The sequence below is a fragment of the Pezoporus occidentalis genome, unplaced genomic scaffold (genome assembly GCF_034315485.1).
Source record: "Pezoporus occidentalis ecotype Australia unplaced genomic scaffold, CSIRO_AGI_Poc_V1 ctg45, whole genome shotgun sequence".
NCBI classification, from domain to species: domain Eukaryota; kingdom Metazoa; phylum Chordata; class Aves; order Psittaciformes; family Psittacidae; genus Pezoporus; species Pezoporus occidentalis.
This window is the reverse complement of record NW_026915780.1, coordinates 4098392-4125978: the sequence shown is the minus strand read 5'-3', so window position 1 is coordinate 4125978 and position 27587 is coordinate 4098392. Positions and strand designations below refer to the sequence as shown.

General features: G+C 47.4%; 1 protein-coding gene across 1 annotated transcript; it reads right to left on the bottom strand.

The window, feature by feature from the left end:
- Nucleotides 1–13912: 13912 nt before the first annotated feature.
- Nucleotides 13913–25631, bottom strand: OAT (ornithine aminotransferase). Its single transcript, XM_062635235.1, has 9 exons — nucleotides 25377–25631; nucleotides 24201–24425; nucleotides 23978–24073; nucleotides 21340–21467; nucleotides 19566–19688; nucleotides 18371–18499; nucleotides 16699–16812; nucleotides 15775–15919; nucleotides 13913–14850 (listed from the first exon to the last, which is right to left on the bottom strand). Exons 1-9 carry the CDS (start codon nucleotides 25579–25581, stop codon nucleotides 14690–14692), a joined length of 1326 nt encoding a protein of 441 aa, XP_062491219.1. The 5' UTR covers nucleotides 25582–25631; the 3' UTR covers nucleotides 13913–14689.
- Between the last annotated feature and the right edge of the window lie 1956 nt (nucleotides 25632–27587).

Sequence of the window (27587 nt, the reverse complement as noted above, 5' to 3'; positions counted from 1 at the left end):
CCAGGAGGGGCACGGCCCATTCCCTCCATTGCAGGCAACAGACCGTAAAGTAAATGTCACAGAATCAACTGCGCTGGTACAGAACTGTAGCATCGAGTCCAACCATTACCCTGCACTGACAAGCCCACCGCTAAACTAAGGGCAAACTGATCTTCCCTCAAGATCTCCCCTCATGGCTGCCCCTCACCATCTCCACTCACAGCCACCCCTCGTCTCCCAGCCATAGTGGCCCACGCCCTATAGCTGCCACCGCTACCCCTCATGGCCACCCCTCATCTCCCCTCATGATTACCCCTCAGGAACGCTCCTCACACCCCATGGCTGCCCTTGCTCTCCCGTCATGATCTTCCCTCATGTCCTGCCCGCTCATGCCGCTGCCCGTGCCTGCTGGCGTACTCGGGCCAGCACTGACACCCCCTTCCCCGTCCCTGTGTGGACCGGCAGCCCCTCCACACCCACCATAGGCTGCAAGCCCTTCCCTGTCCCTGTCAGCACACGGTTCTGAGCAACCGGCTCTGGGTGACGCTGCTTCAGCAGGGACACGGGACCAGAGCAGCCGATGCCCAGAGCTCCCTCCCCGCCTCAGCCAGGCTGAGGCTGTGCAGGCGCCCTCCACACCCACCCAGCACTGCAGCCGCTCCTTCCACCTCCTGGACTCTGCAGAACTCTCCTGCAGCTGCTCCGCGAGCACACGGAGCGACTTCTTCACCTCTGCCACCTCCATGGTAGTGCTGGCTGTGAGGGGCACTGACACGGGCGCTGGCAGCACAGACGCTCCTCTCTCGCCTTCGTTACAGCCCTTCCCCAGCGCAGCGACACAGCACAGGTCGTTGTTGTCTCTCTCCCACTCCTGCTCAGCAGCACCCAGGTTCTCCCGGTGCTCCCCACCTCTGGAAGCAGCCCAGCGCTACACCAGGGCACCTGTGTCACAGCCCCGCGGTGACAGCAGTGACATGGCTGCTACTACCCACTGTGACATGGCCGCCACTACCCACTGTGACACGGCCGCCAACTGCCCACTGTGACACGGCCACTGCTGGCAGCAGGCGCTGAGCCGGGGGCCCAGCCATAGCAATGAGGGGAACAAGGCTCTGCTATGGGTGCATGGGGCTGGAGCAATGGTGGCACCAGGGAGTCCAACTCCACCATGCTCACTGCTGGGGCCTCTGCTGCCGGGGCACATGAGCTCCTGTGAGCTTAGGGAGCGCGGCCCCAGGGGAAGCTGGGTCACTGCATTGAGAGGGAGGCGGAGTTAACCCAAACCCAGGGCTCCACTGAGGATAGAGCAGAAAAGGGGCTGAAAAATGATGCTTCTCCATCAGTTCCACGTAACAGGGCCAGGACTGGGCTGAGCTGCTGGGAATCCCCCAGACACTGGGGAAACCCTCCTTGAAATCCTCCTTACATGCCAGAGGAGAAATCCTAGAACCGTGGAACGCTTTGGAATGGAAGGGACCTTCCAGCTCGTCCAGTTCCAACCCAGCAAAACGCAGTAGGGCCAGATGAAGATCTTGCCCAGGAAGGGCAAACCGGTAGGCAAGAAGCTGCAGGATCCCATCTCAGAGCCCCCAAGGAAGAGCAGGGTTTCCTGAAGAGAGCCAGCACCTGCTTGTGCTGCAGCTGCTGGACCTGATGTGTTGGACAGTGTGGCTGCTGGCCACCCTGGCCATTCATAGCCCGGCCAGCCGCTGGCTGCAGAGGAGCTGGAGACGGGGTTGATGTTCTGAGTGTCCCTGCAGGCCCACTGCCCTGCCCAGAGTGCTCCAAGGCCAGCGGCTGCTCTCCCACAGCCACCTTGTGCTGCCTCGTCGCACGAGACAGCGACTGCGTGGTTGGTGTCTTTGAGGCCTCTTGGGACATCACAGCTGCCTACGCTGAGTTCGGTGGAGCCCAATGGTAGCTGTTTCCTACACCCTCCCAAGGAGCAAGGCTGAAGCCCAAAGGTGCCCAAAGAGGGCTAAAATGGCCCCTCTACCACGTGCACCGGTGTGCAGGGGCACAAGCTCCAGGCCCCCATCCAGGGACACGTTGGGGACAGCGCCTGCCCCACGGGTGTTTGGAGTCCTGAGGTGGGACCAGAACACAGCAGCCGCTGCAGACTACCCTGTTCATAGCACCCCCAAGCTGAGAGGCGCTGGTTTGCATGTCACAGTCCCTGGGCTTTATTGGCGGGGGGGAAAGGGATGTCAACAGGGCAGCAGCCCCTCAGTGACCGCAGGGAAAATCCATCCCAGGGCATACACGAGGTTGCTGTAGATCTGCTCAGGAAGTCCACACGAGAGCACGCAGCAGAAGAACTCAAGGTCAAGGCGCAAGGTGCAGACAAGTGCAGCAGCCACACAGATGCCAACGGCCAGCTCCAGGCTGACCAAGAGCAGGGAGAGCATCCTGTGAAGAAGAAGAGCCATGGGAGACAGGGCAGGGTGGATGACGCCAACCCTAGGTCTCCTCTGGACTTGAGGGGGCCATGGGCTGCCCCCAGCCATTTCTCGTCGCACCCTTAAGCAGAGTGAGACCTGAGACTCCTCAATCCCAGGAAACACCCAGGCTCAAGGAAAACTGACCCTGGCCAATGCTCAGCTAGAGCCCAGAGCCGGGCAGCAGCGCACAGCATCAGCCTGAACTTGAGCCTGGCCAGATGGAGCAGGCGTAAAGCACATCCCTGCCACTGCCTGGAGCGGGGTACAGGGCACCCCGAGGGGAAACTCACTGCAGCCAGTAGCAGAAACCACGTCTCCTGGCCAGCAAGTCCCTCTCCTCTTTCTGCGCCACGGCCTCTTCCAGCTTCTCAATTTGCTGATCCAGAATCTGGGAGAAACAAGGCTTGGAGTCTCTGAACCTGCTGGGGCCTCCTCCAACCTCACACTCCCCAAGGGCCTGTTTTGCCCTGGCCCTTCTGGCACTACCTTGTCCTTCTGCTGCTCCTCCCGCAGCCAGGCCCCCATGCAGGCAAGGTGCTTTTCCTCCTGCAAAACAAGGGCAGCGTCGTGCACTCTCAGCCCCCTCCAGCCCTCCCTCACTACCCCACTGCCACAGGGCACTGAGAAGCGCGGGTGACTCCAGGCCACGCACAGGGAATTAAGTGATGGATGCCTCATCTCCTGGGCAATGTGTCCTCCTCCCCAGTCACCCTTTTGCCCGCAGCCAGTGGGCAACACGTGCCAGAGAGCCCTCCTTCAGCGGGGGGGGGCGCTGGACAAGACTACCCCCGAGGACCCGTCACACCGCTCAGCCCCAGCCGGCACAGCTCGAGGACATGGCTAGGGGAGAGGACACCAACCTGGCTGCGGACCTGCTGCACAGCATCAAAGAGATCCTCATGAGTCCCGTCCTGCGTGGGGAAAGGAGAGCACGGGCTCAGGCTCTGCAGCCCCAGAGCCCATGGACCAGGAGCCCCTCCACACCTACCATGTCCTGCAGCAGCTCCTTGCTGCCGGCCTGCTCTGAGTAGCTCTGCATGGCCAGTCTGAAGGCTGCTCTGTCAGCCTCTGCTGCCTGCAGGAGAGGAGGGGGAACAAGAGTGTCTCCAGGAGGGGCACGGCCCATTCCCTCCATTGCAGGCAACAGACCGTAAAGTAAATGTCACAGAATCAACTGCGCTGGTACAGAACTGTAGCATCGAGTCCAACCATTACCCTGCACTGACAAGCCCACCGCTAAACTAAGGGCAAACTGATCTTCCCTCAAGATCTCCCCTCATGGCTGCCCCTCACCATCTCCACTCACAGCCACCCCTCGTCTCCCAGCCATAGTGGCCCACGCCCTATAGCTGCCACCGCTACCCCTCATGGCCACCCCTCATCTCCCCTCATGATTACCCCTCAGGAACGCTCCTCACACCCCATGGCTGCCCTTGCTCTCCCGTCATGATCTTCCCTCATGTCCTGCCCGCTCATGCCGCTGCCCGTGCCTGCTGGCGTACTCGGGCCAGCACTGACACCCCCTTCCCCGTCCCTGTGTGGACCGGCAGCCCCTCCACACCCACCATAGGCTGCAAGCCCTTCCCTGTCCCTGTCAGCACACGGTTCTGAGCAACCGGCTCTGGGTGACGCTGCTTCAGCAGGGACACGGGACCAGAGCAGCCGATGCCCAGAGCTCCCTCCCCGCCTCAGCCAGGCTGAGGCTGTGCAGGCGCCCTCCACACCCACCCAGCACTGCAGCCGCTCCTTCCACCTCCTGGACTCTGCAGAACTCTCCTGCAGCTGCTCCGCGAGCACACGGAGCGACTTCTTCACCTCTGCCACCTCCATGGTAGTGCTGGCTGTGAGGGGCACTGACACGGGCGCTGGCAGCACAGACGCTCCTCTCTCGCCTTCGTTACAGCCCTTCCCCAGCGCAGCGACACAGCACAGGTCGTTGTTGTCTCTCTCCCACTCCTGCTCAGCAGCACCCAGGTTCTCCCGGTGCTCCCCACCTCTGGAAGCAGCCCAGCGCTACACCAGGGCACCTGTGTCACAGCCCCGCGGTGACAGCAGTGACATGGCTGCTACTACCCACTGTGACATGGCCGCCACTACCCACTGTGACACGCGCCAACTGCCCACGGCCACTGCTGGCAGCAGGCGCTGAGCCGGGGGCCCAGCCATAGCAATGAGGGGAACAAGGCTCTGCTATGGGTGCATGGGGCTGGAGCAATGGTGGCACCAGGGAGTCCAACTCCACCATGCTCACTGCTGGGGCCTCTGCTGCCGGGGCACATGAGCTCCTGTGAGCTTAGGGAGCGCGGCCCCAGGGGAAGCTGGGTCACTGCATTGAGAGGGAGGCGGAGTTAACCCAAACCCAGGGCTCCACTGAGGATAGAGCAGAAAAGGGGCTGAAAAATGATGCTTCTCCATCAGTTCCACGTAACAGGGCCAGGACTGGGCTGAGCTGCTGGGAATCCCCCAGACACTGGGGAAACCCTCCTGCCTTTCAGACTGGTGGCCCAGGATCCCATCTCAGAGCCCCCAAGGAAGAGCAGGGTTTCCTGAAGAGAGCCAGCACCTGCTTGTGCTGCAGCTGCTGGACCTGATGTGTTGGACAGTGTGGCTGCTGGCCACCCTGGCCATTCATAGCCCGGCCAGCCGCTGGCTGCAGAGGAGCTGGAGACGGGGTTGATGTTCTGAGTGTCCCTGCAGGCCCACTGCCCTGCCCAGAGTGCTCCAAGGCCAGCGGCTGCTCTCCCACAGCCACCTTGTGCTGCTTTCGCACGTCAGCGACTGCGTGGTTGGTGTCTTTGAGGCCTCTGCACATCACAGCTGCACTTCTTTTCGGTGGAGCACAAATATAGCTGTTTCCTACACCCTCCCTTTGGAGCAAGGCAAGCCACAAAGGTGCCCAGAGGAAGGCCCTTCCTGTGCACCGGTGTGCATAAAACATTTATAAACCTGGTATATACAGCGCCTGCCCCACGGGTGTTTGGAGTCCTGAGGTGGGACCAGAACACAGCAGCCGCTGCAGACTACCCTGTTCATAGCACCCCCAAGCTGAGAGGCGCTGGTTTGCATGTCACAGTCCCTGGGCTTTATTGGCGGGGGGGAAAGGGATGTCATAGGGCAATAGAATCCCAGAATGGTTTGTGTTGGAAGGGACCTCAAAGCTCACCCAGTTCCAACCCCTGCCACAGGCAGGGACCCCTTCCACTAGAGCAGCTTGGTCCAAGCCCCTGTGTCCAACCTGGCCTTGAACACTGCCAGCGATGGGGCAGCCACAGCTTCTCTGGGCACCCTGTGCCAGCGCCTCAGCACCTTCACAGGGAAGAGCTTCTGCCCAAGAACTCAAGGTCAAGGCTGCAGGTTACAAGCAGCAGCCACACAGATGTCCTGTCCAGCTACAGGCCCTTGTCCAAAGCCCCTCTCCAGGTTTCCTGTAGCCCCTTAAGGCACTGGAGCTGCTCTCAGGTCTCCCCTTCAGGAGCCTTCTCTTCTCCAGGCTGACCCAGCCCAACTCGCTCAGCCTGGCTCCAGAGCAGAGCTGCTCCAGCCCTTGCAGCAGCTCCGTGGCCTCCTCTGCACTCGCTCCAACAGTTCCATGTCCCTCTTGTGCTGTTGCCCCAGAGCTGAATCAGGACTGTAGGGGGGTCTCCCCAGAGCATAACAGAGGGGGAGAATCTCCTCCCTCGACCTGCGGGCTGGGTCACTCAACACTGAGCTCTGCATCCCTGTGGTTCATGCTTTTGGACCTAAGTAGTGGTATCAGGGCGCAAAAATACCCATTACATGATCCCCGTTTACCTCCACAGTGCCACAAACAACACGACCTTTCAAAACTATACTCTCATTAGCTCCTTTGCCAGCAAGCAGCAGGTCTGCCTGTAGAGGCCACTCTGTACCCACCCGATGTCTTTAATGATGTAGGTACTGTCTGCTACAAACGCAGCGGCTGCACAGGAACGCCTGCCCCATTTGGCTTTAATCTTGTCATTTTTGTGCTCTTGAAGGTTAACTTCAGAGCTGGGAGCTCAAGCCCCAACTCTTTTCCTCAGAGCTCATACCGCACCCAAGTCCCTTTCCCCCACCGCCTTTAATCTTGCTATGAAGGAACTACTCCTGCAGATGAGCAAGTGGGAGATCAAGGAGTTTATCAGGAAGGCTGTGGCTGTGTTTCCACTCCAACTGCCTGACAGTTCTTGCTCCTCACACCCCATGGCTGCCCTTGCTCTCCCGTCATGATCTTCCCTCATGTCCTGCCCGCTCATGCCGCTGCCCGTGCCTGCTGGCGTACTCGGGCCAGCACTGACACCCCCTTCCCCGTCCCTGTGTAGACCGGCAGCCCCTCCACACCCACCATAGGCTGCAAGCCCTTCCCTGTCCCTGTCAGTACACGGTTCTGAGCAACCGGCTCTGGGTGACGCTGCTTCAGCAGGGACACGGGACCAGAGCAGCCGATGCCCAGAGCTCCCTCCCCGCCTCAGCCAGGCTGAGGCTGTGCAGGCGCCCTCCACACCCACCCAGCACTTCAGCCGCTCCAACTACTGGATTCTGCAGAACTCTCCTCCAGCTGCTCCGCGAGCACACGGAGCGGCTGCTTCACCTCTGCCGCCTCCATGGCAGCGCTGGCTGTGAGGGGAACGGGCACGGGCAGCACAGACGCTCCTCTCTCGCCTTCGTTAAAGCCCTTCGCCAGCCCAGCGACACAGCACAGGTCGTTGTTGTCTCTCTCCCACTCCTGCTCAGCAGCACACAGGTTCTCCCGGTGCTCCCCACCCCTGGAAGCAGCCCAGCGATACACCAGGGCACCTGTGTCACCGCGCCGCGGTAACAGCAGTGACATGGCTGCTACTACCCACTGTGACATGGCCACTGCTGGCAGCCGGCGCTGAGACGGCGACGCAGCCACGGCAATCAGGGTGTTGTCAATGCTATAGCCAGTTTCTGTTTAAAGTATAAATTTATTAAACTGAGCAAGCGACAGCAGATAAAACAGCTCCGCCTGCACCCCGGAATCCCCCACCCCGCCCGGGAGCCCCCCGCTCCACCCAAAACGCACGCGCCATCTCTGGGAGGTGGTCCTTTATACTTCTCGGTTCAAGGCCCCAGCCAATCCTGCCGCCCCTCCTCACTCGGATGTTGACATGGCTCTTCCCCATTGGTTCCCTTTGTTGCAGGGGCCTCATCGTCGAGAACTTTCGAGAAGCTGCGAGAGGCTTCGAGAAGCGTCCACTACCAATCCCCTCACCATCGCCACCCCCATCCCTCATACGTTGCAACAAGGCACAACTTCCAGCCACCCCCACCCCCCCCTTTTCCCCCCTCACAGTCCTGTGCAATAATACAACTGACCTCTCCCCCATAACTCACGGAGTACAACAGTTACAAAACAAAAAGAATATGGTTCCACAGAGCGACAGCCACAGAGAGCGTCCCTCCCCCCAAACGTCTTGATGAACAAACCCCACACATTACAAGGGGAACAAGGCTCTGCTATGGGTGCATGGGGCCGGAGCGATGGTGGCACCAGGGAGTCCAACTCCACCATGCTCACTGCTGGGGCCTCTGCTGCTGGGGCACATGAGCTCCTGTGAGCTTAGGGAGCGCGGCCCCAGGGGAAGCTGGGTCACTGCATTGAGAGGGAGGTGGAGTTAACCCAAACCCAGGGCTCCACTGAGGATAGAGCAGAAAAGGGGCTGAAAAATGATGCTTCTCCATCAGTTCCACGTAACAGGGCCAGGACTGGGCTGAGCTGCTGGGAATCCCCCGAACACTGGGGAAACCCTCCTTGAAATCACTTTGGCATTGCTCTGGGGTGGAACAGGCTGCTCAGCGTGAGTGAGGATGCTCAAGGGTTTCTAAGCACAGAAATGGGGGACTGGTGTGATGCAGCATGGGGGCTGGAACTAGATGATCCTTACCATCTCTTCCAGCCCAAACCGCTCTGTAATGAGCCTACTTCTCCCCATGTCTCAATACACAGCTATTCCAAATGACTGTATTAGCTTGAGGATTAGGTCTCCCATATGTCAGACCCCAGTGAAGGGCTAGGAGTTAATCCAAGGTCCAGGCCTGCATTTGGTTTTGATGTCGTGAGGGGGCTCCTACGCAGCCTAAATCACAGCAGATTAATAGGACTTTACACAGGAACAAGTAGGAGTTGCTTTCTGCCCTTGTCTGTTTGGACTAGGGCCAGTGACAGCCAAGGGGGTTTCCAGGTAGCACAGGCTGTGCTCAGATTGCTCCAGACAAGCACAAGCAGACGAACAGAGAGCATCAAGGCAAACAACACGTGAAGAGGGTCTGTTACGGTCACCTCTTATCTGCACCACGCTGGCACTCGGCATGCGGGGCTGCAGGGTGAACACGGGCGGCCCCCTGGATAGAAAGAGGGCAGTGACTTGTATTGGAAGGACAAAACAAAGGAGCCTTTCAACTGGTGGCCCAGCAGCTCTTCCCTGACCCCATCTGACTGCATGAGCTCAGGTAGCTCCCTCCAGCCCCCTGTGGTTTACAGGTAGAGCAAGATGAAGTTACTTCTCTGGAGCTCTTCCAAGCCATGGTCTCAACGCAGGATCATAGAATAGTGAGGGTTGGAAAGGACCTTAAGAACATCTACTTCCAGCCCCCATGGTCTGGGGAAGCTTTCTACCAGGGCAGTACCAGGGATTTTTAAGTGCTTTCTTGTCTGCTTCTTGTGGTGAGGGCTGAGCTCACCTGCCCCAAACCACTTCTTTTTACAGCACAAATACAGCAACTCCAACAGGTTAAGCCTCTCCCTTTGGAGTGAAGCACCACAGGGATGCCCAGGGAAGGCACTTCCTGAGTGTAATAAAACATTTATAAACCTGGTATATAGAATAAATAGTATCCCAGAATGGTTTGGGTTGGAAGGGACCTTAAAGCATACCCAATCCCAACTCCTGCCACGGGCAGGGACACCATCCACTAGAGCAGCTTGCTCCAAGCCCCTGTGTCCAACCTGGCCTTGAACACTGCCAGGGATGGGGCAGCCACAGCTTCTCTGGGCACCCTGTGCCAGCGCCTCAGCACCCTCACAGGGAAGAGCTTCTGCCTAAGAGCTCATCTCAGTCTCCCCTCTGGCAGGTTAAAGCCGTTCCCCTTGTCCTGTCCCTACAGGCCCTTGTCCAAAGCCTCTCTCTAGGTTTCCTGGAACCCCTTTAGGTTTTGTCTCAAACCTCTGTCTTCTGATTTAGTCTACTTCAGTGCTATGAGGAACGCCTTTTTCTCCTTCTGGAAAGCTGCAGTGGGTATACAGGAATCCTTTTCACAATCCCCTTCACACAAATTTGGCCACAATAGTCGCCACAAGTTACACTTTAAAATAGAGCCCAGGGAGGAGCTTGAAGTTTGTGTCACCTTTCGGTACCAGTAAAGACCAAAAGGAACTCCCCCCCAGCCTCACAAGGCACCCAAAACTGCACCCAGCAGCAAGCTCTTAGCTTAAAACTGAGCTTCTGGCTCCACCTGATGGAAAAGAGGAGTAAGGAACAAGAAGCCGCACCAGCCGAAAGAAATAAAAGCTGAAAGGCACCTCTACAGCCTGCTTTTCTACTTCACTGATCCACAGACATTGCTGGTGAAACACAAAACAGAGATCGCTTCATCATGGAAACTTCTAACAAACAGGGTCAAGATGTGCGGCTCTTTACCAGGTCATGACCAACAGGCATTTGGGGCCTGTAAGTAAGCTATTTTGGTGATTTTTAACTTCAGGAAATACTGTTTGATGACATCAATTCGTGGTGTTATAGCTGAAAAGCAGCCCAGATAAAGAACAATGTCATTAGCATGGTTCCCATGCAGGAAAGGGAAAACCTGCATTGTACGTTTCCCTATCTCACTGGTCACTAAGCTGCTCTCAGCGTTCCACATGGTACCTTTAAATCTTGGCTTACATTTAGCCATAAATAGCATGATTTAATTTTAATGCCAGTATATATATTCCCTGCTTTCATGCCAGAAACCACGCACACTTCTCCTGCCAAAGTGCACAGGTACCCAGCACAATTAGGCATTATTCCTGCAAACAAAGCCTCCAGTGAAGCCAAGGGCTGCCCCGGGTGCCCCAGGAATGCTGGTTTGGCTCTGGGGTACTTACATTACCTCGCTGTGTTTGCACAGCACTGAACGCAGAGTCACTGTTCATTTGGGAAAGCATTTCATGTGCCTGATGCAAAGAAGCATCAAGCTACTTCACCAGAATACATGCAGGTGATGTGATGGAGACACATTATGCCTTTACAGCCAAATGCTTAAAGGAACGTGTTGTAGGCGCATAGAGATACCTTCACAACATTTACTGTTCTTGTTAAAGAAACCTAAACCCTCTGATAGGCAGTACAGATCTCTGTCTAGTACCACTTTAAAAATATATTTCCATTAAATTTAGAAATAAATTTCTAAGAAAAGTAATTGAGAAACACCAGGAAGGTACAGAAGGGGCATTCTCTGAGCTTGCTTTTTGCACTTCTTCACCTCCTGTGAAGTTAGGTTGCAAAGAAAGGCCCCTCATATTTTTATTAAATACTACAACCTGGAGAGGGGCTTTGGACCAGGGCCTGCAGGGACAGGAAAAGGGGAATGGCTTTAACCTGCCAGAGGGGAGACTGAGATGAGCTCTTAGGCAGAAGCTCTTCCCTGTGAGGGTGCTGAGGCGCTGGCCCAGGGTGCCCAGAGAAGCTGTGGCTGCCCCATCCCTGGCAGTGTTCAAGGCCAGGTTGGACACAGGGGCTTGGAGCAAGCTGCTCTAGTGGAAGGTGTCCCTGCCTGGGGCAGGGGTTGGAACTGGATGAGCTTTAAGGTCCCATCCAACCCCAACCAGTCTGGGGTCCTATGAGATGTCTTACATATTTTCTTTGCACATTCCAGTGTATAAACTACACTAATTTGTGAATTATTTGCAGTTCAGCCTCCTACAAATTCATCTTTGCTCAGCACCAGCATTTGGGTGAGCTATAGGCACTTGAGCAATAAGTGGAACAAGTACAAAACCAACAGCACTGGATTTCTAGCACGAAGCAGGTCAGGGCCCTTTGGTTGTCTACAGTCTTTTGGTAATAAAAGCCCTGAAGACAATTTCTAGGACTAATTAAGATCCCAGACAACAAAAGAGACTGATTTACAAGCAGTTAGCTATACAAGCAGCTATATTTGAGAGTTTTAAGCAGTGTCACATTCAGCCAAGTCCCAGTCTATGTTTGGTGGAAAACTGACAAAAAAACTTTCCATGACGAAGCAAATTCATCTTTGCTCCCTCTTTTTCTCCCAACAGACACACATATCAATGCAGACGGTCTTTCTGATAGCTTGTAATTTTGCACACTAAAACAGAGGGAGCTTTGACATTTGCTTTGGCCATTCCAGCTCTTCCTGCTATCACACAGACAACTGTCAAGATGTTTTCTATTGTTGTTGAAGCAGAGATTTACTGGTGACAGGCTCAGTGTCTGGGAAGAGAAGTTCTGGGTTCCTGTCTTCACTCCTGAAATAATACATATAATTCTGTACTTGTTCCAGCATTGAACTGTAATTAAAGCAAACATCAAATGCTCTTTGTCTGCTTTAGCTCCTAGGCCACAGCCATAGACCCTTGTCCTTGCTTTGGCCACCTGAAACATGTAATTAGGGTCTGAATATGCTTACAAGCTCTGGGGACTGTCATCCTCCATCCTGTTCCTGAATTTCTGAGCTGCTTAGGCAGGTAACATGCACCTGCCTTCCTCACACGGGTAGCTGTGGCTATGGGAACAACACAGGGTTGAAAGCAAGGCAGAGAGAACCTTCAGGTTAAAACAGAGAACTCCTCAATTACCCTGTCATTAAATAAGGGCAATTTAGGATGACAGTTTTTCACTTGTGTTCAGAAAGGCTTATACATACCTTGATGTTCATAAGCTTGCCAAGGAATTGGATAAATGAAGCAAACATTAAGATGACTGAAAAGCCCAGACATCAGTCAGCAATGGCCTGATGTAGAAAAACTTCAAGTTCTAAACTGCCTTGGCCTAGTAAATCTGCAACCAGAAAGTGACTTGGACAAGAAGAGAGCTCAAATTGAATACCAGAACCTAGAGAAATACTCTCAGAAATAGAAGACGAAAATCGGTAGACCAGACCAGAATTTTACATGCTTGTAATTCCTGCTTATTGCACGAATAAGGGGGGGGGGGGGGGGGGGGACGACACGACGACAACAACAGCTTCAAAGCTGTTCTTCAGAGCAGTCTGTATGAAAAGGGAGTCTGGGAACACAGTATGAGAGATAAAAATATGCTACTGGAGGGAAACCCAAACCACAATACCGGGGCATAAAGTACAGTACAGCATAAGTACATGAGGGCATGGCTGGAGCAGTGAATCACAGCAGGAGATCAACCAGGGCTCTGGGAAACATTACTCCTCTGCAAAGAGTTGGAATTTTAAGCAGAGGAGCAATGACTGAAACAAGCTTTAGGTATGTAAAAGGCCGTTGCATAGAAGGAAAATAACCTGTTCTCTGCAGTCTGATGGACAGTGCAAATGGGCAGCAGGAGAGACAGATGGAGAACATGGTGGGAGACTTGCTGACAGTAAGGACAGGGAGGCACTAAAACACAGACAGGGGTCTTAGGCCCTCCAGCCCTTTCAGGCCATTATGTAATAACATAGATGTAACTTGGGGCAGGGGAACAGACCTGAGTGTGTCCTTCATCCTTGCCAGCCCTATTACTCTGCAAAAGTAAACTTTTTGGCTGCTAAGGACTTTTTGGGGTTTACCTTTTTTGGTCTGTGAAAGGACTCCAGCAAATGCTGTTGACATTATGGTTTCCTTCAGTTATTTCACTCCTTTTCAATCAAATTACCTAAGTGCAGCTTTCAGAAATACCCAACTTCCTGAGCAACACCTCTCGGCATACTTTTCTTATTCCTAAGACTAACCAACAGTAACAATGACATATCACTCCTTGCAACAACGAGGCCTTTTCAAACTGAAATCAGTCTTACTTTATCCACAGCAGATAAGTGCTCATTTTTTCTCACCCAAAACAAGGTAGGGTAAACTGTTATATGCCCCTAACCAGCAGCTCGGTTCATTTCCACAAACCAAGTTGCCTTTAAAACCCCAAGGGATTATTTACCACTTCCTACTACAAACATGTGACTGCATTTAATCCCTATGCTTGGCAAAGGGAACATTTTGCATTAAACAGCGATTAATCAGGGTTTAGTCTCAGCTAAACCCAAGTCAGTTAAGAAATACAAAAAGCAACCTAGGACAGGAATAGCAGCCAACTCCACAATTTCATATGGAATACCACATTGGGAGCATCCAAAGGCACGGAAGTGCAGAAGCATTCACCCTGTATAAAAAGCACAGCAGAAGCTTCCATATAGAGACTGATAGAAATACATAGACTGCAAAGGCAGCACTTCCTCTGGCTCTGGACAGAGGCAACTACGAGTTTCTGTGGAGTTTGCTTCTTTTTTGAATACACTCTGTATTATAATTACACATTAACTTCTTTTAATAATGCAATACATGGTTTAATATAAACATTCAGATTATGGAAAGTTTTATAACAGTATAAACCTGTCTGTCTGCTCAGATCTATTGTACAAGATTGCAAAGCCAAACACTGAGGCCAGGCTTGAAAACAGCATCTCTTGTCATACAATCAGAATATTGTACATACAGAATACAGCTCGATGCTTCTCAGGTTCACCAGCATAACACCCAGGTTGTATTATTCATCCATAATACAAGTGCTTCTATCTTACAGGCACCTCACCAAGGGGCAGAATTGCCAAATATAACATTTTGGAGAGTGATATAGAACCACAAAACCATAGAATGGTTTGGGTTGGAAGGGACCTTAAAGATTATCTAGTTCCAAACCCTGGCCATGGGCAGGGATGAGAGTGCAAGATCACCCTTAGTAAAATATATATAAATTACACTTTGGCCAAGACTTTCAACAATTAACCAGATTTCTATAGATATCTCCCCTCAAACATTCTGACTTAACTGTTCAGTAGGTACACAACTAGATGAACAGAACCTCATCAAGTCTGGGAACTCTTTAAACTGGAAACTCTTTAAAATCATTCTGTATTTTCTTCAGAGCAATTATAATTGAAGGGCATAGCTACGTTTGAAGAGTCAAGTCCTCTTGGATAAAAGGAATGAGAGATGCTTGCTTCAAGAACAGGCCTTCATCGTGCTTATTTCCATGCAGCACCTTGGGTCAGTCAGCAGATACACTTGGAAAGCCACTTGTTCAGAAAGACAGAATGGTCTTATGAATTATTTCAATGCACTCTCTAATTTCATCCTCCTTAATGACAAGGGGTGGTGCCAGCCGGATGATATCACCATGAGTAGGTTTGGCAAGAAGTCCGTTATCACGAAGCCGCAAACACACCTTCCAGGCATCGTAGTCTACAATTGAAGGCAAAAAGAAACAGAAGACACTTAGAATACAGCACAAAAAGCAGCACAATTGAAGCACGTGGTATGTGGGGCCAGACTGTAAAATGCCTGCCATCTGGCAGTGAGAAGATAAAGTATGTTCACAAATGAAGCAGTCGCTTCTGAGCCATCCCCTACAATTTGCAGTGAACGTGCAAGACTGCTGCAGAACTGCACTTTGTCTGAAGGGACTCACAAGTTTGCCACCAGTACACTGAGTTTTGCTTCTTCACAGCTCAGTGCTTGCCTTGTAGCAATAAGGTTAAAACAGGGAACTGTGAAAAGCATTACATTTATGCCTGGATTTCAACGCATCATGTGCATGTCTTCTACAACAGCTCCCTGCAGCACTGAGTCACTTAGAATGTATTCAGAACAAATATAATTGTCTGCTCTGGGTCCTAAGCAGTTTTCTGATATAACTCAAGGTGTTAATTCCTAGAAACGTGTTCCCAGTTGTCAGCTTTTTCCCCCTTTGTACTCTCCCGGATTCACTGTACTCTTCCAGCTGTCCTGGAAACAACCAACCTCAGCCAATCCTTCCATAATCTGACAGAAACTAGTGTTCCAGATCTGGCCAGTTTTATTCTGATGAAGAGACAAAAGCGTATTTGTTGGGGGCAAGATTCACCATCAGGTTTGAACATTATCAAATCATAAAAGAACTTAATTCATTAAAAATAATTGTTCAGACTTACTTAGTAAAAAAACCCTTATTTTAGTATCACACAGAGACTTGCCTAGATTTTCAGTAGGTACTACAATACTATAGCCAAGATCTGAACCCAGACATGATGCCTATAAACCATCCCCCTACTCCATTAAGATACTTTCAATTTAAGCTGAAAAATGTTTGTTTGTGCTGTGATTGTGCAGTTGATTTTATTTCCTTACCCTTGGTTTCCCGAATTACAATTGCATTTAGTAGTCCTCTTCCTCGTACACAAGTTACAATATCTGATGGTGTCTTCATGAGCTCATTTCTTACTATATTACCCATTATTTCTGCATTTTTAGCCAAGTTTTCCTCTTCAATTACCTAAAGGGAAGTCAGATCTCCAGTTAACTGCAGGGCACTGCGTTTGTTTTCTGTACCATGCTGCAATGGATGACTAAGGACATTACAACTGCTGAGCTACAAAAGCTGCTGCATCTGAAGTATCGCTGCGAAGGCTGTACATCCAAGCAGATTAGTATTAAGCCTTTACTCATTCCTGTTCACAAGAAACAATAATCTCTTTGAAATTTTATTCTAAATTAACTGCTTTTCATTTGCTGTTATTTACAAGTAAATCATAATGCTCTGAAGACTCTTAATCTGTCCAGGTCCACAGACTGGGTAATGATGAGGGTTTCGGAGTGACTTGCATTACATGTAGTCAACTATATAGTCACAGACTAATTAGAATATGGACTCTGTATAAGGCATTTTGCTAGCTTCTGTTTGAGCCCCAGTAGCACATATGTTATCAGTGTCACAGAGCAGCAGCCTCTGCAATATGGTCCAGTAAAATAAGTCAATTTAAAATGTCTTTGTGAAATTAGTGAAACTGTTTTACTGAAACCTCCCTTAAGTAAATTTTGTCATTGAAGACACTGAGACCATAGGAACATAACAATTAGGACACATTCCCAGTAAAGACTTTAGAAGTAGTTTTGTGATCTACGCAAAGTTAACCACTACCACTTTTTTATCCATATTAAAAGCTGGATTTCTACTTGTAGCATAACAAATAACATCATTTATTTAAGCAATGATCATGCCAGTGTGACACTTCTTTTCCTTTGGAATCCAAATCTCTACTACAACACACAAACCTCCAGTGCTGCTATTGCAACACGACAAGCTAATGGATTTCCTCCATATGTAGATCCATGTTCACCAGGCTTAATGGTCAGCATGACTTCATCATCACATAGTACTGCTGAGACCTGAAATGGGAAGATCAGCCCATTGATTTACATATATATTCATATTGTAAACTTAAATATCTCTGAAGTATACTTTTCCCCAGGGCTCAGGAAAGGATAATTTTCAGTCTGTGGTGATAAATTACATTTACATTCCCAGCTCTGTGTAGAGGAGTGTCTCTGACAATCACATTACAACTTAATCCTTTAAATACACTTAGCTATAGTGGTGACATTAACATTGAAGGGCATTTCTCCAAACTGAATAGTATTTCAAGAGTTTCAGCTTCAAATACTCTGGGTAACAACTCAGAAATACCTCCAATCAGGCAATATTGTTCAAGGCATACTGTAATTTCCAACCTAATCAGCAGGAATTTAAATCACTCCAAGAGGATAAAAATCAGTCGTGGGTATGCCAAGCAGATGAAAGTTGTTCACAAATAGCTTGATAATGTATGTTTTAACACACATTGGTTTTTTTTTTCCCTTTGCAGAATTCACCTAGAAATAATCACAGCAAGACTGTGATAAATACTTTCCAGAGAGAGTACAACAGACTAACCAGTAATTCCAGAGTGAAAAGCTAACCACTGGATACTTATTTTCCTGACAGGATAATATCAAACTGAAGAAAACAGAGATCAATTTTTCAATTAGTTGACAAGGGCTAGAAACACCTAAAAAATCACCAGCCTAAGAAGATGGCATCTAATAATTTGCCACCCTAACAAGTCGAGTATCAACATAGCAAGTTCAGGATACCATATAGAGATTTCAGCTATAAAGGTAATATATATCCCATAGTTTTCTTATGTATCTCTCACAACTTGAACTATATGGCAGTACTATTCTGACCAGCAGGTCAAAGGAGGCGATCCTGCCCCTCTACTCTGCTCTCGTGAGACCTCACTTGGAGTATTGTATACAGTTCTGGTGTCCTCAACATGAAAAGGACATGGAGCTGTTGGAACAAGTCCAGAGGAGGCCACGAGGATGATCAGGGGCTGGAGCACCTCCTGTATGAAGGCAAGCTGAGAAAGTTGGGGCTGTTCAGCCTGGAGAAGAGAAGGCTGCGTGGAGACCTCAGAGCAGCCTTCCAGTGTCTGAAGGGGGCCTATAGGGATGCTGGGGAGGGACTCTTCATTAGGGACTGTAGTGATAGGACAAGGGGTAATGGGTTCAAACTGAAACAGGGGAAATTTAAATTGGATAAGGAAGAAGTTCTTTCCTGTAAGGGTGGTGAGGCACTGGGATGGGTTGCCCAGGGAAGTTGTGAATGCTCCATCCCTGGCAGTATTCAAGGCCAGGTTGGACAGAGCCTTGGGTGCCATGGTTTAGTGTGAGGTGTGCCTGCCCATGGCAGGGGGTTGGAACAGGATGATCATAAGGTCCTTTCCAACCATAACTATCCTATGATTCTATGATTCTAATTGTCTCATAAATCATAGTTAATCTTGTAAACACTGATTTCCAAGTACAACAAACATCAGACTTACTGTTCTTCCAACTAGTAGATTTTCAGTGTTAATTACTTAGAAATCACTATTCTACAAATAGATACTTCTTTGTTACTCACGGGATATAAGCCACCAGAAAGGGCCTTTCCAAGAAGAACTATATCAGGTCTCACATTTTCATGGTCAACAGCTAGCATCTTCCCTGTTCTGGCTAAACCAGTCTGTACTTCATCAGCAATAAAGAGAACCTTTAGAGAGACAAAGAAGAAAAATCTGCCCATAAAAGAATGACTTTTAACTCCCCAACTCAGTTCAAATAATACAGCATAATTGCATGCAGTAAGTGAAAGACCTTCCAGCTGCATTACTTTAAGTACATGATGGTACTTCCTTTAGCTCCTTTAAACCTCTTGGAGGCTTGCATGTTATATGAAATGTGAAACTACCAATAAGTGAACATACTGTCCTCTCTCTCCGATATCTTTAGCACATTCTGTTCTACGTAAGGCATAGTCCACACATGGTTGGACACTGTCCAACCAATATCTGTTTGCCATACAACAAGGAGTAGGATTTCCAAAAAGTTAGGATTCATCTATCTCTACTCCCAATGCATTATTTGTACCTTTGGAAGTTGAAGGACATGGAAATGCACAACAAACATATCTTCCCACCCCTCCAGGGACACTGAATGCAAGTCTGTCTTTCTTCACTCACAGAGAACAGTTATGGATCTAACACTCCATTTTCAAAACTAAACATTTCTTAGTACAATTCAGACAAGATACAATATTGAGAATAGGAGTCAGGACTGGGGCATGAAAGAGAATCTAAGAAAATGCTGAAAAAAGGACAAAATTATGAGACCCCTGGTCATCAGAAAATTTAAAAGATCACCCTTAAGCATATTTTCTTCACTGTGTCATTCTGTGACCCACTACTAGCTCTTGGTAGCACTTAAGCACTCCATAACAAGGTCCCTTGACAGCCACGGTAGAAGCACTGCAGGAACTAGCTTCTGGCCTAAGAAACTTCTAATGTGAAAAAGAAATGAAAAGTTAATATAAACTAAATGCAATTTCAAGAGCATTCATAAGAAACTTCAGTCAGTGACAGCAGCAAGAAAAATGTGCACTGCTAAGAAGTACTTCCGGGTAAGGAAAGAAGTCTCCCTCCCCTATTCCAATCAAAGAAAAGGAAATTATTAAATAGTGCATGAAGTCCTGTACCTTGCATACAAGGATGACCTTACAAAACACACCAGTAAGCTCAGTGTGTAATGTTTAAGCCACTTTGTTACGGAGAATTCCTTACATTGTGTTTTGTGCAGAGGTCCCGCACTCCTGTGAGATAACCTTTGTCAGGAATGACTACACCTGCTTCACCTTGAATGGGTTCGACCATGAACGCTGCTACGTTGGGATCTTGAAGGGCCCGCTGTAAAAATGGACACATGGATAGGGAAGACAAGAAGAAAAAGCTTTTATTAGGTCAAATTTAGAAGATATGGAATTGAATACATGTAGCAGAACCTAGCTCTAAGCCTGGAGTTCTGCCTCAAGTGATAATAGTATCTATACCAGGAGTTACGCCCAAATGCCATTCCAGTTCCAACACAAAAGCCTGTGTTATTTTTGCCTTGAGAAATCAGTTGTTGTGCTTGCGTGGAAAATTACAAAGCTTAAAAATTGCAAACTCAGACAAGCAGATTATCAGGCCAGTTCTTAAATTACCCCAGAAATACATCCACTTTGGCATTACCCCATGTAGGACAAACAGTTGCTCAACGCTATTCAAACAAGAAAGAACGGTGCCTCTCCAGAACAGTTTTGTCACCTTAAAGCAAAGTCCATAGCTATATTCTTGCACCATCAAGTTCTAAAAGGTTTAGAAGTCCATGAGACTCAAGAGATATAATGATTCCCAGCATGAATTTACTACATAATTTCTCAGTATGGCCCCATAAACAGAATGAATTCAGTCATCACTCTGACAGACACAGATCGCTGTTTCAGGTCTCCACAGCACATTATTCAAAGCCTTGATAAAGTTGGCTAAAAGCCACTAAATACTTACAGGGCTTTCACAATGGGCAGCTTTATGTAGGTTCAAATCTGAATAAGCTTTTCCACACAGCAACTATAATACACTGAGAGACCTTTGTTTCCTCTAACCAAACTCTAAGGAGGCAAGCATCTCTGTCCTAAATCCTCCGACTTCCACAGCGACTCACTTGTACTAAGCAGACCCAACACGCAGAGAGGGCTAACCAACTCATCACTCATGGAGACAAAGGGGAATGGCATTAAGCTGAAAAAGGGTAGATTTAGATTAGATAACGGGAAAAAAATCTTCCCTGTGAGGGTGCTGAGGCGCTGGCACAGGGTGCCCAGAGAAGCTGTGGCTGCCCCATCCCTGGCAGTGTTCAAGGCCAGGTTGGACACAGGGGCTTGGAGCAAGCTGCTCTAGTGGAAGGTGTTCCTGCCTGTGGCAGGGGTTGGAACTGGATGAGCTTTAAGGTCCCTTCCAACACAAACCAGTCTGGGATTCTGTGATTCTATTTCCCAGATGATGGAAAAGTGGCAATGCCAATGTTCCTAGTGCTTCAGGACTACCTGTGTTTGGCTGGAGCCCTCTTGCCTCCCAGGTCCCAAGTCTAGCACCCTATGGCTGCCATCAAGCACCATCTGCCCTTTCATACTTTAGCTGAAATTATGAGGGTGGGAAAGTAGGTAGCTAAAGATATTAGTTTCAGAATCCAAGTCCTGACTTTGGAATGTATGCTACTGATGTGAATTCCCTTAAGTTGTATCTGCTGTTCTTCATTTGTACCTTGAATATCTTAGCGATGTGGGAAATGAAACAGGTTGTGTGGTTTTCCTTTTACATCCTAAAGCAAAACTGAAAGCAGATTTTACACACATCTCCTATATGTATTGTAATATATATATATTTCTTATATATGTATATATATATATCGTAGTGTCAAACCACATTTCAAAGGATAAACTGATTTTCCTGCCTTGCTATTTACCAATGAGATGCTGTAAAATGAATTGCTGACAAGAGAACAAAAATGGTCAAATACCTCAAGAGCTGGTAGGTCATTGTATGGGATCACTTCGAAACCTGGCATGAAGGGTCCAAATCCATCATAGCTGGATGGGTCAGTAGAACTAGAGATAGCAGACATTGTTCTGCCCCAGAAGTTGCCAGCTACAGAAGAATAAAAGGGGTGAGTTTGTTACAAAACTAAGAGCCAGAACAGTTTAGAGGACATCACACTTTCCATCTGGTAATGTGGTTTAAGAGTTGTCTAACGTTAGCATATTAACATCCTTCTGCTAATTGTCAGCATTTTATATTGATGCCATACATTGTGTTGCTGTATCAAAAGCACATATCAACTTTTTAATTCACAAAGTTCAAGGAGAACCCATTTAGATTTACAGAACATTGTGACACTGTGCTGTTTCCTATAGAAACATGAGTTAAAATGTCTAGGAACCATCTATCACCAAGACCATAACACATACATTTAATATTTCAGTTAAATCAACATACTCTCAGCTAATCAGTAAGAAGGTGCTTAACAAGACTAAGATTAAGGGTTCAACACCTTCACAGCATTCCAGTATTTTTCTTTCTCCTCTTATTTCTGTGTATGTAGCTGTGATCCCAGGGGCAAAGATTGTTCTCAATCTGCAGGAAACCCTAAAGTCAGTTGTTACCGAAGCAGCCAGCTCTAGGCATCCCCTCTGTCTCATTGCCAGGGTAAACAGCATTACAGTGTTCACCGCAGCAATGTCTCCTAAGGGAACAATCCCTGCCAAGCTTTGCTCAGTCACGTGCTTGTCACCTCAAGGTTATGTTAGAGCAACCCTCTGCATCCTGAAGCAAAGCCCTGAGGACTGCATTACTCAGAGCAGAGCAGGCTGGCTGCTGATGGCAGGCTCTCTCCACCTTAGCACCGCTCCAGTCTCTGTGCTGGCTCCCTGTCAAGCACAGAATCTACGTCAAGTTTTCTAGACTGATGTTTAAAGCCATATTTTGTTCTGACCCAGGCTACCCAAGAGGGCCTTTTTTCTGCCAAAATGCTGGCTTTGACAAGAGGATTACTGGGGTCTTTTTCCTAGCTACTTGGTACATAATGACATATTGTGGTTCAGGGGATTGGATCATAAAAATGGAGAGCATATCCAGTTCATCAAGATGAGAAAGCACTTACTAAAAATTAATTGTATGAAGAGCAAAATAAACTATATATGGAAGGGAAGGAGGGAGAAATATATTTATTCAAAGAATTCCCAGAAGAAATAACCACCTCATCTATTTAATCCCATAAACCATAATGTAATCTTTAACTATGAATTGCAATTTAGAAATGCTGCCTAATCACAGTTTATGGTTCAGGTACTATAGATACCAAAAGTCAAAACCAGTATTTGCAGCTGGACCAATTAAAAAGAAGTCAATATTTAAGTAATAAGCTTTATTCTGGAAGGTTTTATAAAACACAGAGCCACTGAACAACATTAGAATTGACAAACATACTTCACCTATAACCAAAACCACCAAATGTCAGTTATCTGAATTAAACATTTATTTATTTCCCTAATAAAGCACAACAATCTCTTCAGAGCAGGTAACTTCTTCCTGTTACAGAGCCAAGCAGAGCAGGCAGATAAAGGGCACCAAATACATAATCAGGACTTTTCCAGGGTCCCATATCTATTTTAGCAACATTGCTTTTACTGTCATTGTGTGATCAAGACTACAATATGGCTTTACTGGGTTAATGCCAACTTCTCAAAGACCTTAAGAACGCAGAAGAAAACTACTGGCAGTGAAAGCCTAAGAAGGAAACAGGCTTAACCCTGATGTGGAATCTATGAGAAGAATGAATTCACCAATTAGTGACACCCAAGCAGCAGTTAAAAGAGCGTGGAGCACTGAATGCGCTTCCCAGGCATTCAACCTTTTTAGCTGTCAAAAATTGGTGAGTGGGACAAATAAGGTCCACTTTAAATACTCAATGCTGTTTACAAAGCCTTATCAACCACCTTACTAACAACAGTTTCCTCCCTGGATTTAAGTTCATTGTTGCATTTCCCTTGCAAAACCAGCCATTACCAGCAGTTCCTGACACAGCACAACTACCCTCATTGCCTCTTGATGCATACACCTCCACAAGGGAGAGGATCTGAAACTGATTTGTCACAGGAATTATACTCACATCTCTTGCTTTTACAATCATATAGAATCACAGAATCACTTCTGTTGAGATCACATGTGTTTCTTTAAGGACATTACATTAAAAAACCAACAAGTTTCTAATTCATTGTAACTATTTAAGGTTAAAACCAAATAGCCAGAAGTTTAGGTAGAATGTTTTGTCAACAGAATATATTTTAAGACTGAACTTCACAATTTAGAAGGAGGCACTTGCCGAACCCTAAAGTCTTGCAAAGACTCTTGTAACCACAACAGAATCACATAGGTACGTGAGTACAGCATAACCTGTTAACAGGTTGAGAACTTAGCTTACATTATTAAAATGTCAAAGGTTACAGAAACCTTCAACAGACTTGGTTCAGTGACAAAACTGAAACATAAAGAATGCTGCAAAGTACTCACTACAGCTGTAGGACAAAAGAAAGTGCTATATGCAGTGGCTGGAGGTCTCTTCCTCTTCAGTACTTCAACTCATAACACATTTTACATACCTGCAAAAATAATTTTTGCTTTGTACTTTGGAATTCCTTTCACAGTGTATGCCCACTTCCGAGCCAGCTTACAGGCAGTTTCTCCAGCTTCCACTCCTAAAACATAAAGCAGAACCATTATCACACTTGTACATGAAACAGGTCACTAATGCAGAACCAAATGCTACAAGACCGTTGAATCTCACAGACAAGAAATACAATGGAAATAAAGTTATCTTTTTACCTGTGTTCATTGGAAGAACTTTGTTATAATTGAACATTTTGGTGACAAACTCCTCATATTCACCCAGTACATCATTGTAGAACGCTCTGGATGTAAGGGTCAGTTTTTCAGACTGAGTTTTCAGAGCATTCACGATCTTTGGGTGACAGTGGCCTTGATTAACAGCACTGTAAGCACTCAGAAAGTCAAAATACTTTCTACCTTCAACATCCCACACATAAATACCTAGGAAAACAAAGGTATGGTCAATACACAGAAGAAGACATGAGATAATGCTAAACGGTGGAAGCTGAGAGCTACAACACAACCTGGTCAAATATAAATGGTATTCTTGCTATTCCATAGGCATATCTGAAAGGCCCTCTAATTAGAAAATAATCAATTGACAAGCTTGAGCAACAAATTAGCACAGTACAAATAAATGCCCAAGGAGGAATCAAGAAAAAAAGCATTTCACATGTAAAGCTGCCGTTCCACTATGTTAGTAAGTAATATCAAGAGTATTACTTCCCCTCCAAGTCCCTGTTTTGGGTCCTAAAATGTAACTAAAGAATATTTCTGTAAGAGGATTAATAAGAACTGGAGGTCATAAAAGAAAGAACAAAACCAACAGAACCCAAAGAGTCTCAAAATTTAAGAGATGGTCAGCTGTGAGCTGTCAAACTGTGTGCTGAAAACGAAAAACTATTGGATCACTATGCTGATAGCATTTCAGTATAAACTCATAGAATTTAATGGGCAGAGCACAAAGGTCCCTTAAACATAATTAAAGATCAGAGCAGGAACAGTACAAAAGGACTAAATAGGGTTCGAGTGCACGTTTTCCTGTTGACATGAGCATTAAACCTCTCCACAGAAGGTAAGAGAAGAAATAGAGTTGCTTGAAACTTTCTTGTTGAGTTATTCTGAATTATGATCTGAATTATGAACTTAGACCTCTATTTAGGTGAATTATTTCAGAGACTACAACTTTATCAGGCAGCTTTATGTGTAACGATCCAGTTCTCTAACCAGCAATTAGTCTTTATTTCATCAACTATCTCAATTCCACCCCAGCCCCCAAAAAACCCAAAGGTTCAGAAATTGATTAGCTCAACATGATTATGCCATGATCCCATCCCATCTACACACACACATCCCATCGACACCACCCAGGGAAGAGCCTAGATAAAATACCTTTTCCTTTTTCCAGAGCAACAGGCAGTGGGTGATAATTGTGGGCACCATATTTAGCCTCACGTTCAAATATGAACTCGGAGGATGGAGGTCCTTGAATGGTTTTCTTAGTAGCAACTGAGGTGGCAGTGGCAGAACTGAGCGAGGCGTGAACACCTCGACAGAGAACAGCAATGCTCTGAGAGCAGGTTAGCTTGGAAAACATTATTGAGTTCAGGGATGCTGCTATAGATCTGGGGAGAAAGAAAGAAAGTTAATCATTAGCACTAAGAATACTTCAGGAGAAAAATATGACACGATTGAGGTGGTTTTATTGCCAGGTTACAGGTTTTTCGACTCTTGTGCAATTCAATCAAGCTTATATGAAGTAGAAATGAATGCAGTAGTAACTTTAAATAAGTATTGTTTTCTGTTTTAACATACACTTACAAGAACGTACACATAAAGCACTCAGTGAGCAGCATTTTAAGACCACCAAAAAACAGATGGAAAGTAATAGCATGTCAGATATTAATGATCATTATGGCATCTTGTATTTTCTATAGTAGAACTCGGTGATTTCCCCTGAATCCATACCCTTGTACTGGTAATGTCTAAGGATTATCTGAGAGTAGAATTTCATGGGGCAAACACATTTCCTCCTGTGCCTTCACCTCAGTCAATGTAAAGATAGGTATGACAGAAGGGAAACTGAGTTGGCATTCTAAAAGCTCTTCAACCAAGCTGTTCTTACAGCACCAAGTACTGGGAGCAGCACAGAGCCCCTGAGGAAACCACAACTGCTTTAGCAAGGGCAAGAGTTCTCAAAGCTTGAGTTCCTAGTCTTGCAGAGCATCACACATAAACTGGCAAAAGATGTAAGGCCCAAAGGAAAATCACAGATTATAATGACAAGTACTTTGATTATCAAATGTAGACTCTTTTGTCACATACTCTGTAGCAAACTGAAGAGGTAAGTAGCCTTGATACTGCTGCACCACGCAACAATAAAAGCATACTGTAAAACTTAACCAAAATACGCTTATTAAATATCAAGATGAGAATGCTACAATAAATAAATATAACGGAAGCAAAGGAAGAAGCTCTTCCCTGGGAGGGTGCTGAGGCGCTGGCACAGGGTGCCCAGAGAAGCTGTGGCTGCCCCATCCCTGGCAGTGTTCAAGGCCAGGTTGGACACAGGGGCTTGGAGCAAGCTGCTCTAGTGGAAGGTGTCCCTGCCCGTGGCAGGGGTTGGAGCTGGATGAGCTTTAAGGTCCCTTCCAACCCAAATGGACTGTATGATTCTATGAATGCAAGGCCGGTTTACTCAAGGCTGTTGTTATTTCAGGCTGCTTGCAGAGACAAATATTAAGTCATAGCTATTTTCTAAATTTATTTTGGAAAAGGTCTGCACTCTGGATGTGTCACATTTAACAGAGAGGCATTTCTTTCAGCACAGTCCTCAGATATTACATTGCTGCTCCTCACTTCTAAGCAAAGCCAAGCCAGGAGACTACTTTCTGCATCTGCCAAAACCCAAGTCTTTAAGAAGCATCAACAGTCTCCATTCCAGCAAGTTATGAATAGCAGCTTCACAGCTCTGGGCATTTCACCAGCTATCATCACCGCTGTTACATATTAGCCGTTTGTGTTAATACTGTAAGATTACTGTAATATTTCTCTGTGTAAGAAAAAGAATTGACAGGAACTGAGCTCAACTGAGCCACTCCAAATTACAACTTGCTTAACTCCCAAAATGTAACTGTGCTGTGATATCCGGGCCCCTGGCACACCTCCACAGCACAGCAGATAATTCTGCCACAGGCTCCCATGTTTTTGGGGACTCTCTCATTCCTGAAATGAAAACTGCGAGGAAATGAAGCTGCCCTGCATCAGAGAGCGACTGTTCTGCAGGACAAATGACAGACCACTAATACAAGATTCTTCTCTTACTTCATTCAGGCTGGAAAATACTAATCAGAAATGATCCAAATGTTTTCCCCCCTCCATGAGGAGAAACCCCCTCAAAGTGTGCTAGTGAGGTCACATCATGTTAGCTGAGGTGATTACATGGAGTAGGGCTGGGTGAAGCTGGGAATTATGGATGCATCTAGAATGAAAAGGTGAAGAAGAATTCAGTTCTGATGATCAACATGAGAAGATGAGCAGAAGTTTTGGCATGGAGAAGAGGCACAATGAAGGGGGGGGGGAAGAAGGAAAAAAACAGACTGT

Coding starts and splice junctions, on each gene's coding strand:
- OAT (XM_062635235.1), bottom strand. CDS start 25,581: ATGTTTTCCAAGCTAACCTGCTCTCAGAGCATTGCTGTTCTCTGTCGA. Junction 24,426..25,376: donor TGCTCTGGAAAAAGGAAAAG/GTATTTTATCTA, acceptor TTGTTTTCCTAG/GTATTTATGTGTGGGATGTT. Junction 18,500..19,565: donor ACCTCTGCACAAAACACAAT/GTAAGGAATTCT, acceptor GTCTCTCTAAAG/GTTCTCTTTATTGCTGATGA.